The sequence below is a fragment of the Elaeis guineensis genome, chromosome 3, assembly GCF_000442705.2.
Source record: "Elaeis guineensis isolate ETL-2024a chromosome 3, EG11, whole genome shotgun sequence".
Lineage (NCBI taxonomy): Eukaryota > Viridiplantae > Streptophyta > Magnoliopsida > Arecales > Arecaceae > Elaeis > Elaeis guineensis.
In genome coordinates this window covers 96,078,122-96,093,321 of record NC_025995.2, presented here as the reverse complement: position 1 = coordinate 96,093,321, position 15,200 = coordinate 96,078,122, and the positions used below count along the sequence as shown (strand labels likewise).

The 15,200-nt window shown below is 35.9% G+C and overlaps 1 protein-coding gene across 2 annotated transcripts; it reads left to right on the top strand.

The window, feature by feature from the left end:
* The first annotated feature begins 824 nt into the window (after positions 1 to 824).
* LOC105041702 (uncharacterized) lies at positions 825 to 14,528 on the top strand. 2 transcript variants are annotated; one of them, XM_010918697.3, is made up of 6 exons: positions 825 to 909; positions 12,023 to 12,199; positions 12,369 to 12,418; positions 13,170 to 13,293; positions 13,369 to 13,473; positions 13,817 to 14,528. In XM_010918697.3, the coding sequence occupies exons 2-6, from the start codon at positions 12,025 to 12,027 to the stop codon at positions 14,437 to 14,439; spliced, it is 1,077 nt and encodes a 358-aa protein (XP_010916999.1). In that variant the 5' UTR covers positions 825 to 909; positions 12,023 to 12,024; the 3' UTR covers positions 14,440 to 14,528. The 2 variants fall into 2 exon arrangements, with proteins under 2 accessions (XP_010916999.1, XP_010916998.1); XM_010918696.4 differs by lacking the exon at positions 825 to 909 and having other exon boundaries at positions 11,876 to 12,199.
* Positions 14,529 to 15,200: the final 672 nt, after the last annotated feature.

The following is a 15,200-nucleotide window of genomic DNA, read 5'->3' as shown; positions in this document are numbered from 1 at the left end:
GAGTGGCGTCGGGTGGAGATTCGGGCCCCTCTGTTGGTCGGCAAGTCTTACGTGAGTCGGCCATCAGACTTCCAGGTTCAGTCGGTCGGAAAAAGTATGCCCGACCGACACATCCTCAGTCGGTTGGGGGCCGTTAATTGGCTGGTGATGGCGTCTGCCGGTCGGTCGCTCCGGCTGTCGGTCGGTCGGTCGGTCCCTCCGGCCGTCAGTCGGTCGGTCGGTCCCTTCGCCTGTCGGTCGGTCGGTCGGTCCCTCCGACCGTCAGTCAGTCGGTCGTTCCCTCCGGCCGTCAGTCGGTCGGTCGGTCCCTCCGTCTGTCGGTCGGTCAGTCGGTCCCTCCGACCATCGATCGGATGGTCGGTGGGTATTCCCCAACAACTATTATTTGATATAAGTAGAAGGATGCTCACACTGATCATGAGCACAATCTAAAAGGTAAAAAAAAAATAAAATGTTCAAAGGTCAAAAAATTATTCAGCTGAGCCTCCGAACAAAAAAGGGATATGATGAATTATTTGATTCAAGTGCTAACAACTTTACTATCGCTGATAGTTCGTGTACAAATATCAATGATATATCTGATGAACTTAAGTTTGTAAAGTTGGTGACAAGATCAGAGTTGAAACTAATATAGAGGACATGCATTCCTAAAATTATTACGTAGAAGGGTAGCTAATGTGAAATTTCGTAAACATGTTGCAAAAAATCTAATTATGATTTTTTTTTGAAAAAAATAAATAAATAAATAAATATATATATATATATATATATATATATATATATTAACTTTGTGTTTTTATCATAAAACACATGCACTCTCTCTACCCCTATTTTCTAATATACATACATGCACTCTCCACCTCCAAAATCAGATCCGGCAGTCACATCCGACCTCCACTCGCTACCTTGGTAAGTTCCCTCCCTCTCATCCTCTCACCTCTGCCATTGATCAAGACCTTCAACCATTACTGCCTCATATTCTCCCTTATATCAACACCACCACCTTGCCATGACCACCACCATTAACAGCCTTCCCCTGGCAAAAGCCATTTTAACAAACTTTCACGTTCAGTTTAAGTACGATGATTGAGTTGTCTACCATCTGTTTATTGTAATGCCTAGTAGAGAATTATGTATGTTGTAATGAAAACAAACATTCTGTTATCATACTTTCACTGCATCGTGTCATATTTATCCCCTCCTAGCTGCTTTGTTATCATATTTATCTGGGTGACTGCTTTGTTGGATATATCCAAGTGTTGCTTCACTGTGGGTAGGCCTTCTTTTTTGGGTTTAGGTAGCTCCTCAATCGGTTATGTTGTAAGAACCAGCTTTCTTGGACTGCTTCTTCATATTTTTCACTGGGTTCTTACAATGGTTTTTGTTTTTAGCTATGATTTTTGGGTTTTTACAATGCCTCTATTGTTACCAACATGAAACCCTGCCTCAATGTAATTTGTTTGCTTATGAGTCAATGGATTACTTTGTTATAAATTGCAAAATAATGTCACCATAGATTGTAGTGGGATAACTGATTACAAATATTGTTGCTTGTACTGATGTTTTCAACCCTATGAATTCACATGCTGTGCAAGCTTTGTCTTAAAGCGCACTTGATTTGACAACCCTCTTGCATTTTTACTTTTCATCTAATCAGACTCCTCTAGTGAATGCGCACAACTGTTACTGCAGATGTCTAGCTTATGGAAAAGTGTGCTCACTCATTTATAGTTTCATTTCACCATGGCCACCCTTGAGATATTGCAGAGCATGAAGCGCTGCATGCCTGCATCCTTGTATGGGTCTCTGGGAGAGTACATTATTCAACTTACTAAACTGATAGCAAAACTAAAAACATCCGCCATATCTTCCTAACCTACATCCTTGTGTTTGGATTTGAATAGTATTCATTGCATATGCTCCAAGCATCCCTCTTTTGTGGCATGTCAGTTACTACTTGAATTTGTGAATCAACCTGTTGGAAGATTTGAGAATGATTTCTTGCTGGGACAAAACAAAAGTGGACTTAGTTTGAATCAAGACAGGCGAGTACTATTTTCCTATCCTTTGGACAGAATGAATGATTAATGAAGCAAGGAACCAATCAAACCTACTTGTTGCTCTTTTATTTGTATTTTTCTCTAATTTTCTGGTCAGTTTGAGCCTATGCACCTGAAACGATTCTAGGCTTGCTCCTGTATCAATCATTATTTGTATGCAATGCCTATTTAGTTACTAGAATAGGATATATTTTGGATCTTTCATTGATGTTATCCTGAATTAGAGTCTGTTTTCATTTGATCTTCTATACTAAATTGTTTGCCAACTGGTAATCACATTTGTCCTTCTCTCTCTCTCTCTCTCTTTCTCTACCTCTATTGCAGGCTCTTATGCACCCTCTATTGGTGGCATGCAAATTGATAATTTTGATACTTAAAGCTATGTCAAATTAAGTCATCGACCTACTTGTTGGAATGTTGAAAAGGGTAAAACATGGTGTAGACAGAGGAGGGGGAAGAGGAAGAGGAAGGGAGAGGTAATCCTAAATTGTTATCCAAACATAGGATAGGATCAGTCGCATGGGATTTTTCTCCCAATAGGATTTTATGTATAATCCTATAGGATCAAAACCACATCCCATCATGAATTCTATCCTAAGGATATAAAACCTATGCACCCAAACAGGCCCTAAGAAATTTTAATCTCAGAATCTATTCTAATATATAATGCAAATTCTCACAACACATCCATGAGTGAGACATTTCTGATCGTCTGTATGTCCTCTTCTTAAGATCATGTCAAGATAGATGTTTTCGTGAGATGTGCTTTTTCCTATCTAATGTAATTCCCAGTTTAGCTTCCCAGCCACATTTCTCATATTTTCCATCCTGCATTTTTGCTAGCTTTGCTTCATGATGTTTGCGTATGTGTATGGAGAGTTTAAACCTTTCCTCTAATATTTATTGTTTTATCTTTGTTTGTAGTGTCAAATGTTCCCAATCTTCCTCTAATATTTATTATTTAGTTTTTTTAAATATATATATATATATATATACATCATAAATGTTGTGTTGTAGTATATGTGTAATAGGGCCGATGAACTCTCCTGTATGTCTAATATGGTGTCTACATGTGAAGGATCTCCCTCTAGGCCTATTCATAAACTGTCCAACTAACCTCGGAGCCATTTGACTTGTATAAGAGAGTAATCAACCAGTAAATGTGTCTGCTTTATTGGATGATTTTTTTTCATAGTGCAGCAATGATTCTTACTAATGTTGCCTGTATATTGGCCGTGGATGCTTACCATATAGCATTTCTTAAAACTGGTTAATTCTATTCTAATGGTTTCTCTATACTCGAGCCTATTGCAATTTTTTAGTGAAGCTGATGGATGTTGTGGAAGTATCGGTTTTGTATGGTGGTACAAGTTGTTTAGCTCTTAATTTTTGGCTGCTAATCAGTTGCTATGTTTCTCCTTGCATTATTTTCTCTATTTCTTAACTGCTGTATTGGTTAAAGGTTATTAAGGGTTTTGTTGCGGTACTCTCAGTGCTTTGGCCTACGACAGTTGCTATCTTTTTCTCTATGCTCTTTCTTTGCAGGTGATGGCCAATATCCACTAGGTAGTATATCCATTTGTTTCTGTTCTACATCCTCGGTCTTCTGGTTTTCTTATAAGATTTAATCTATGTTGGCTCAGCTGCAACTTCTGGATCTTTCAGGAGTCAGGATTCTTGCCAACTTAATGGGATTATATCATTTCTTGTCTTTTTCTACTCTATGTTACTGATCATTCGATCTTTTTCAGATGCACGGTCTGCAGAGTTGCTATACTCTATCAATCAAGTTGTTTTAGCTGGCTCAGTGTCTATTACTTTTGCGGATCCCTCATGCTCTACAGTTTCAAGGCTATCTATGCTCTCCACTACCATTTACCAAAGGAAGCATTGCTTCCTTCCAAATTTGATCATCTATCTTAGTGCTTTGTTAATTTTTAGGAGACCTAGGTGCACTATGACCTATTCCACCTTTTTGGGCCATTCATGTATTTGCTGTGTCGATGTCTTCAAGGGGAATGGTTGTTTTTCTCTTTCTTACGGATGCTGCTGTGCATATTGATTCATATTTACTATCTTTTCCTTCATGGGGTTCGGTAGGTGAAGTTGAGATTCTTGTTCACTCGAACTTGCTGTATTCATGGGCCTCAGCTGAAGCTTTTACATGTGCTGCTTTTTCCACCCATGGAACCCATTTTGATTTTAAAGGTTCTTCTCCTTTGTGGTGCACTTATCATCTCTATGATCCAATATCTCCATTACTCTGGCTGTTGGATGCTCTTTTTATTTATGGATCTTGGTGTTCTGGACTTCAAATGCTTGAGGTTGCAAGTCTGCTATGGCTCCTCTCATATGATATACATATTCACCTGCTTTGTTCCACCTTTTTCTTTTTGAAAATGAAAAGGGAGGCCTAGCCACCCAAATTTATTATAGATAAAAAGAATTAGAGCATAGCCATGTGGCTATAGGATAGGAGAAAGTAGAAAGGGAAAGGAGAAAACTATGGAAAGTAAAAGGTTGGACGATGTGCTTTGGGAGATAGGGCCATCACCCAACTCAAAAACCATCAGATCCTTAACCTATCCGCAGGTAACGATAGCGACCTATTGTAGATGCAATTGAGTAGTAGGTGTCTTGTATTTTTTTTTCTCTTCCACAAAGAGGACAATCTGTCGGAACTGCAGTTTTTCTTTTTTCACAAATTTGCTTCAGTAAAAATCTCGTCATGAAATGAAAGCCATATAAAAATTTTGACTTTCTCCATGGGAATCTTCCAATCTGTCTTTGTGCACTTGGATGTTATCCCTCCATAGCTAAGAAACTTATAACAACCTTTTACTGTGAATGTGTAGTTTGCACTCCATTTCCATTTCACTCTATCCGGGGGGGGAGATAAACTGACGAGTCAATTAGAACAGAGAGCCGACTAAATTCCTATTCCTCTCTTAGTTAAGTGGGGAATGGAGGAGTTTTCTTTTATTCTCTGAGCTTATGAATTCCGTCACTGGTAATGTTTGGTTTTTGGGTAAGGAGTTCATCTTGTTAGTGTGTGTTTGCCATCTATTGCTCAGGTGTCGCTGTATGGGTTTTGGATTGTAAAGAAATGCTATCATTTATGTTGTTATAGTTAATGTAAGTTTGTTTCTCTACAAAACAAAACAAAATAAAATAAAATAAAAAATCAGTAAATGTATCGACTGGCTTGCTGCAAATAGGAGATCAGGCCAGGTGGCAAGCAAAGCGCTCCAAGTCTGCAAGACACCATAGGACATACGTAGATTGGATGCGAGACCCACGGAGGAGAAATTATTGCCTCGACCATACCCAGGTGGGCCAGCCAAATCCCATGGTGGATAGCACGCCGGTATGCCACATTAACCCTTGTATTTCACGAAACCCCGATTGCACGTTATCCACCAAGCACGTGCTCCGAGATTTGCGCTGGTCCGCTTGGGCGTGCTCCTGGCGATAATTTCTCCCTGCGGAGTGGGCTGAGTTGTTGGACTGAGTCCACTGTGGACAATATAACCAAAAAATTAATCATAAAAACTCCTCAAATTAAACTTCTTTTTTGGGGTGGGAAAAGGGGTGCAGATTGGTCAGATTGACCCATTATTCAACCCAATCCGGCTCATATAGATCTAATTCATACTATTTTAAAGGATTCATGGAGCCGGATCAGATTCTAAAATTGGATATGTTCTATTTTTCAGATTGGATCTGGATTTATTGAATTATGATCCAACCCACGAAGATTTTTGGATTAATTAAATGATCTGATTCAACCCGATCTGATCCACATCCAGTATGGATCCTATGGGATTTAAACACTCATCTGAACTATGGCATCTTCTAACTCAGCCTAAATCTTTTTGGAGCTCTTACAATTTTGTGTTTTACTGTTGAATTATGGACAATATAGATGAAACAATAGCATCCCTAGCAGTTTATGTATACCAGCGTATCAAGCATTAACTTAAAACCTGTAAGTGTAGCTTTAATACATAATATTTGACCTTAGATCATTAGAGTATGATAATTTTTCAAAAATTTAAATAAAAAAAATGAGTAATTGAAAGATACAATCACTAACATAATGATCAGTTGCACACAATAGGTTTGTGGAGAAATTCTTTGTGCACCATAGGTGGTGTAGAAAATCTGATATAGAACGCACCACGTTATCCCATTGGTCCATATAATCATCATTTTTCAACATGCATTTAATATTTGCAGCTTTACTTTTTCGTTTAAAATTTTGAATGACAAAAATATCTCTATTTTATGAAAAATTTATGATATTTTATATTCATATTATGACATTCTGCATCCAGAAAGTCATAATTTTTGTTCACGGGATGTCATAATATAATGCAAGATATTATAATATATACAGGGTGTCATAATTTTTTCAAAGAACAGGAATATTTTCGTTATTCAAAATTTTTAAACAAAAAAGTAAAGCTGCAAGCATTAAATGCTCGTTGGAAGATGGTTGGACAAAAATATCCTTTTTATATTATGACATCCTGGATCATATTATGACATTCTATATGCAGCAAGTCATAATTTGATATAGGATATCGTAATATGTCATAGGTTGTTATAACTTTCTTAACCATATTATGACATCCTGCATGTAAGAAGTCATAATATACCACAGAATATCATAATTTTTTTAAAAAATAGAGATATTTTTGTCATGTAAAATTTTTTAAATAAAAAAATAGAACTGTAGTCATTAAATGTACGTTAGAAAGTGATGGTTATGTGGACAATCACATAAAATGGTATACTCCACATCGGATTTTCTACACCGCCTGTGGTGCACAGAATTTCTCTAGATTTGTAACATCTCTTATTTATTTTCACTCACATTTATTAATTTATATGCTCGCAACTGCCACTCCAAGGTAGCCCTCATGATTGTTCAAAATAATTATATCCTTAAGATACTTATATGCAGCCATCCCAACTTAACTCAGTAAAACAACTAGGTTTTGACATGTCGCATTTCATAATCATGCCACTCAAACTTCAAAAAAACTTGTTTAATCCACTTCAACACTTTCTATTCACGTCGCCACAAGTCATCATTACTTTTAACTGACACTTGAGCCTTCACTCTTTTTGTAATATACAGATTTCATTATCCTTAATCTAGAGATTGCTGCCATAAGGTTGGTCTCATATTTCTTTTTCTTTAAAAAATAGATATCAACGAAGCTAACAATCATCCAATTTGGTGATCTTATGGTGCTAATTAGTGAAGAGAATCATATCTTCTGTTCTCAAATTTTTTCTTATACCAAAATCTCAATCTAAGTATCGAGCTAAAATCCTCATGAAAACTAAATGATTTTGACTCATACTGAGCTAAAAAATCACTATCACTATTAAGATAAATTTATGTTGATCCGAATCCTATTCGGATTCGAATTGGATCCGCATTTCATGGATTGGGATCATGTTATATATGAATTCGATTCGATCTGATTTTCTATTGGATTGAATTTGGGTTTAATATTCAGATCCGATCAAAGAATTGAATCGTATCGAGGTCACTTATGATCCGGTCTGTCTTGACCCATTTATACTCCTAGGTGGGAGGGGAGGGATTTGAGTCCAGTTGCACGATTCCAAAAGAAAAAATAAAAATAAAATATAAATAATTAAATAAATATAAATAAATATAAAATTAAAATAATATAAAAAGTAAAAGATATGGAATGAAAATGCATCAGTTTTGAATGCTAACCATCAATGTTCATTAAGCAAAAAAGAAAAATATATATTAACATAAAATAAAATAGAATGAAAATGTAAATTATATGATAAACAATTAAGATTTGGGATTAATAGCTCGTCAAAATGATAACTTTAAAATATAGAGTAGGAAAGCTAATCAAAGAAAAGTACGATGCATGAAATTGAAAACCAATCTAAACAATAAATATAAAATAGAACTGCATACAAAATATAATATTATAACTTATAAATTAAATAAAATTATAGTATATCAAATAAAATAAATTGTGTAATAAAAATATATCTAATGTATATTATATATATATTAAAATGAAGGCATCAGCCTTCATCCGTCATGTCTGTGGGGTATTTTTTAAGTACCTTCTGCCACATGTCCACTCTATTCGTAACTTTCTTAAGCACCACAGAGAGAGAGGATGGATTGGAGGAGAGCGGGGAGCTCAGTGTACGGGTAGTAGAGGAGCGAGGGGTTAAACAGCACAGTTCGTTGTCGTCGGGGATGTCGCTGGTGCACCATCGGCGTCTGGACTGTCCAACGTCAGGAGGATGTAGAACGTGGTAGCCAAGGCCACCGTTGCATGACTCGCACAGGTGATGGCATCGTAGAGTGCCGCCAGCAATGATGATGAGGACGAGGATGACATCCCCTTAGCAAGTAGCATGGTTTTGTCGTCATTAGGGATGTCACCAATGCACCATCAGTCGGTGTTGGTGTTCGAGTTGTCTAGCATTAGGAGGATGTAGAACGTGATGACCAACACCATCGCTGCACAACTCATGTAGGTGATGGCATTGCAGAGCACCGCTAACGATGATGATAAGAATGAGGATGACATTCCCTCAGCAGCTAGTGGCGTCAGATTCCGGTACAGTGCATCGCGACTGGCTGCTAGTAGTAATGGCAGTAGCAGCAGTGGTGCTTCTTTGCTTGGGAGGTCGACTAGATCTCCCTCGTCTGCGATAAGTTCGCAATTTTTGAGTGTTTCTTTTGAGTAAAACTTAGGAATTTTTTTTTTATTTTTATTTGTAGATTTGCCTTCAACTTAGTGAGCAAACTGATTTAGGTACTATGCAACTGTGTTTTTCTTAAAAATCACATCTCGCGCTTGCCAAATCTCGTGGTAGATCTCGACGAGGGCATGGGAGAGGAGGGTGGGCTTGGTGCTGGTGGCTAGGAGCATAGGGAGTTGATCAAGTCATCCGGGAAGTGCTAGAATAGCAAGTCCACCAAGGATGGGGTAGTCGAGAATGAGGATGAGGAGGAGAAACCCCCCATCATGGGCGTGGAGCAGAAGGAGGAGTGCAAAGACCGAACACATCTAGAAGGTATTTGTTTTGAGGTGTCCCTTGTCTTACTACTTACTACTAATGCCGACAACAAGATTATTTGGGTCATTATTTAGCCTAGGGTGCAATCGAACCAAATTAAGGTAAGGAGTTGGAGATTTGAGCTCTACCCGATTCAAAATGTTCAGACTCAAAATTATTATTATATTTATTTATTAAAAATCATCTTAAATATTAAGAAATAATTTTAATTAATTTCAACTTAAATATTAATTCAGTAATACTTATTCTATTAATATCATCTTTCAAAAATAGAACCATCTTACATGCAAAAAAATAATTTTGATTAATGATAGCTTAAATACTATTCTATTAGTGTCTATTCTATTCATATATTGTTTGTTTGGCTAGTCCAACTCTCTCTCCTAATTCTGATGTGCTCAGGCCCTTTATTAATTATTGACCGTTAAGATTATAATCAAGTTGATTATTGATAAATTGAGAATATTAATTATCGCTTTCCTTTTAAACTTATTGTGCTTGGATTATGGGATCATTTTTTTTTAATGATAGTGTATTGATTGAGTTCGACTATTTCTTCAATTTTTTAATAATAATATATAAAAATATTAAATTATTTTTGTAAATTAGAAATAGCATCTGTTGTCCAAAGAGAATGAAGGTCTGAAAAAAAAAAAGAAAAATTCTAAATTTAGAAAAACATAAAATAGCTTATATACACAAAATTTATTTCTTATTATTTTAATTATTTTTAAAATATATATAAAATAGATATAAATAAATAAATAAATAAATATTTTTTTAAGAAGAAATTGCATCCATGCATGGCACGGGGTTTTGTTTTTTTCAATGCTTCATCAATGTGTAATATAGATACACGTGTCGACATCCTCTTATTTATATATATGTTTGAGGGTTTGGTGGAATTTATTCGAGTTTCTTTTTATTCTCTTAGGCCTTTTGAATTGCATCTAGAGGTTTTTGTATCGCTTGTATAATATAAGCAGCACGCAATGGTGGATGTAATATATTAATATGTTTCTACTAACATCTATGATTTATCTGTGACATGTTTATTGGTTTGATCGCTGAATTTTTTTCTTTTTGGCACAGCTACAGTGACCGCAGGCAAGTGCCCTAAAGATAATTAGAATGGACCATGAAAGAGGAGTATGCATTTATGTTCCATCTATATTCTTATTGGATATTCTTTGAATTGAATGGCTAATATATTCATCCTCTACCTAGGCTAAAATGTTATTAGTCTTGCAGTTTCCTATAACAGCCATACGTGAAATCAAAATTCTGAACAAACTGCATCATAAAAATGTTATCCAATTGAAAGAGATTATGACCTCTCCAGATTTTTTATGTCGCACATGAGCTCCTCTTCATACATGACAAGTTTGTCAAATTATTATTATTATTATTATTTTTTCTTTTAAACATACCCAGGTCCTGAAAAGGATAAGTAAGGAAAGCCAGATGGGTTTATATGTTTATTATATATTAGAGGAGGTTTTTTGGGAATGATATATGTTCTAACTAATTAAAAAAAAACTCCATTTATTGCGTGGGTTATATAAGCTAGTAATATAAATAAATAAATATACGAAAAGAAAATACGATTAGGGCTTAGGGGTAATGAAATGGAGAGTTGGGGACAGAGAGGAAGAGGTTAGGCTTAGAGGTGGTCAAATACAAAGTACCATGCCGGAGTGGAGATCGGAGGGGGTTGGGATGCATGGGACTCTTATGAAAATATAAACCTTATCTATTGTTTTCCGAGATTTGATTCCTACTAATCTATATATTTAGACTCCAAAATCTTTCCAAATTTCTTCAATTATTTGATTATGACACCGTTTCCTTCAAATATTTTCCAAATTTGATTCCTAATTGCCCATATTCTGTCTTCCAAATCCTGCCTAAATTTGCTTCACTCATTCACATGTGCTCCCCAAATCTGCTATATTCGTTCAACAAAATCCTTTCCTAAATTTGACTGCCACCGATTTATAATATTTTCAAAATATTAGCGAGATTAGGGTGGGGTGATTTAAGCATCATATGAAGGGTATGACGGTAATTCATGATTGAAAATTGGTAGATGGAATCTTGGAGAAATAAATCCAGATTTCAGGGCACATATTTTTAGTATAATAAATATACATATATAAACAATATATAAAATATATACTTCTAACTAGTATTTTATATTAAACTATTTTATGCTTATTATTGTAATTTACTATTTATACTTATAATTTAGTATAAAATTATGTATATATTTTAACTATTATATTAAAATATGGTTAAGAGAATTATTTTATGTTGAATAAATAGCCTTTTTTTTTTTTTTGGTAGAGAATAAATAATAGTAAAAAGACCTCTTGCAAATTTCCAGCACAAATTTAATGCAAAATAAAATTCCCATCTCGGTTCCATAATTCCATTTACGTTCCACGGATCTAAACCCTAACTTTTCTTTTCTTTTTTTGCTTTACATAGTTTTATTTGGTTCTCATGAGCTTGTAAGTTCTACGTATCAGCCTAATCCTGTCGCCAAAACCCATAGTCTCCAACTTAAACCGTGCGGCCGTCGGTGAGTTCAATCAAAGTCGCCGGGCAAATTGGGGAAATTTTGAAAGAACGAAATGAAACTAATTCGGTTGGGCAAACATCACAAAAAGTTAAAAATAAGATTGCCGGTCGAATAGTTAGAGATTTGTTCTTATCTAATTTTTTTCAGAGCAACCAAAACACTATTTCTCTCTTTATATATATAGCTTCTCTTTGATAAAGGAATCCACGGTTCCATTATCCCCTTTTTTAAGGGTTATATATACAAGAAGCTGAGCCTCTTTGTGCCGCCTCCACAGCCATGGCGAGGAGAACACTTTTGTTCATCTCTGTTTTGCTGTTGGCTTTAATGGGAGTATCCAATGGGGCTCCAAGAAAGATGGTAGGGATATATGAGCTCAAGAGAGGAGACTTCTCCGTGAAGGTTACCAACTGGGGTGCAACCATTCTCTCAGTTATTCTTCCCGATTCCAAAGGTTGGAAATCATAGGATTTTTTAAGTTTTTTTTTTTTTTGGAGAAATACGGAGACTAATGATATGAAACCATTAGTCCCGATTTATTTAATTAAGGATAAAATGTTTTAGATCAAAATATAGGCTTTTTTTTGGATGGCTGTTGTAAATCCCTTCCTTCTCCTTTGCAGGAAAATTGAATGATGTTGTTCTTGGCTATGATAAGATCGGTTCTTATGTTGTGAGTCTTTCTTTCTCCCTTCTAAATCCTTGTGCTAAAGGCTTGTGGTCTGCTTATTTATTTATTTATTGTTTTTTGGTTGGGTTCTTCTTGGATAAGATTTTCGCATAGATGCTCATTGCCTAAAATTGAACAGATGAAACTATGATGGATGTGATGACAATAGAAGTGATCTTATTCGTTTCAAGAGTTAAATAAGAAAATGTTTCATTTTTGCCACCTTTTTTTTTTTTGAGTGTTTTCATTTTCTTGGTGTGGTAATGAGTCTACGGTTCTGCATGCCTTTAGTGCCTGCTTATTATGATCATCTAGATGGCCATGATTCCAATATTCAACTAAGAAGATTGTTATGCCAAATTATACAGTTTTTTTTCAATGCACATGATATGTTAAAAAGTCAAATGTTCTCTGTATGTAATGTTCTTATAGTATTAGCCATAAATATTAGGAAGCAAAGGTTATTTTTCTTGACTCTTTCTGGTACTCTGTGTGTGTGTGTGTGTTAAATTCATTATTGTTTAAATTCCACCATTGGTTCTTTAGCATGGCGGCATTGTCTTTTAGCCATTAAGGATATATATAACTTGCTGATTAAAACTATGTGGTTTGAAGTCACTGGTAGTTCAAGTGCTTCTAATCATTTCGACTTGTATTTGTTATTATTGGGGAACTCTAATGTGTCTCATAAGATTAGTTGTTCATCACTTTGGAAGTCTTATTCTCCCTTTCATTTTTCCTCAATTTTCATCAGAATGATACAACTTATTTTGGAGCTTTGGTCGGGCGAGTTGCTAATAGGATTGCAGATGCACGATTCTCTATAAATGGAACTGTCTACAAGCTAATCCGCAATGATGGGAATAACACTCTTCATGGTATATTTCTTCCATCTATTTCAACACAAATCAACATGTCCATATATTAAGTTTATTACTTCAATGCTTCAAAAGGTGGACACAGAGGATTCAATCGGGTCATTTGGACAGTTAAAGAAAAAGTAGACGGTGAATTCCCTTACATCACATTCTACTATCACAGCTTTGATGGTGAACAAGGTATGCCTTCTTCTAAGTCAATTTATATTTAAATCACTTCTTTTTGGTCTCTACTTACATATGGTCTATAAAATTAGAAGGTTCTCTTCATAACTCAAATAAGTCAGATATCCCCCAACATTACGTTATTAAGTGATTTGTGTGTGTTATAAAAATGATATTGTTCTTTATGTCATAACTATTCTCTAGTGTTTGGAGAATGATACCATTCATAAGTTTATGAAAATAATCATCATCATTACTTAAATTAGATTCTTAGCTAAAGCTTAAGTGAAAAACTACAATGCATGAGATTTAAATTCTTTCCGTTAACATAATTGTCTTCTTTGAAACACTGAAACAGGCTTTCCTGGTGATCTTGATGTGTTTGTGACCTACAAAATCGACTACGACTATGTGTTTAGCGTATCGATGCGTGCAGTGCCCAGAAACAAGCCGACGCCGGTGAATTTGGCCCAGCACACATACTGGAATCTTGGAGGCCATGACAGTGGCACAATCCTAAAGCATTCTGTTCAAATCTTTGCTTCCCACTTCACCCCAGTGGACAAAAATCTCATCCCTACTGGTAAAATTGCACCGGTCGAAGGGACTCCATATGACTTCAGAAAGCCCATGACATCTGCTAGCCGGATCGATCAGCTCCCGGGAGGTTATGACATAAATTATGTGTTGGATTCACCTACAGACGTGCAGGGGGTGAGAAAGGTGGCCATAGTGGAGGATTGTGAGTCAGGAAGGGTGCTTGAGTTGTGGGCCAACCAGCCTGGGGTGCAGTTCTACACTGGAAACTTCTTAAAGGATGAGAAGGGGAAGGGTGGGCATCACTACAAGCAGCATGATGGACTGTGCTTGGAGACCCAGGACTTCCCTGATGCAGTAAATCACCCTAACTTCCCACGCGAGGTTTATAGCCCTGGGGAGGTTTATAAGCACTATATGTTGTATAAATTTGCCCTCAAATAGAAGTGAGGTCATGGGGAATATAAGCTACTTTGTTTTTTTAAAATTTTCTAATAAGTTTTTGGTGAGTCCCAGGATGGTTCTATGTGAAATCAGGTGCCTGGTTTTTAATTTTTTTCAGTTGTGAACTACACTTTTCTTTGGCTATTACTTTAAGGGAACCAAGTTGACAACTTATAGTCATTATGGATTGTTTTGGTTCTTTTGCATAATTGGTTGGAATAGTTGTTTTGATAAACCATTGAATGAGGTTTTAGTCTTTTCATGTTATTGCTAGTGCGCAGTCAGGAAGAAGAGAGGTTTTATGAAAAGATTGTGATGTTTGAAAGAGGATGGAGATGCTTGATAATTATCTCTCACACATCCACCAGGTTATAGGCATCCTGGTTCAAAGATGCATTTTTGCCTATTGGAATTCTAATTTCTGCTTTCAATTGAGTACAAAGCTCTTATTCGCTTCAAATATCAATATTGAAAACTTATATATTGTTGGCCTGTTCTTCCATGCCATCACTGCATATCGACAATTTTCCGAGCCATCGGAAAAGATCTGCAATGTACATAGCTGATTATTTCTGCTCAAATATATTATTCAAATGCAAATTATTGAGGCCTAGTTGCTGTGTTACTTTTGGGGAACTCTTAGGCTATGTTAGATGGATTCTATCAAAATAAGAATAACAAGAGGTACATTGCACAACTTGATTTAGTTTATAGTTCTAGAATGCAAGGTTTGACAAGTGAGCTCATAATCTGTGCTTTAT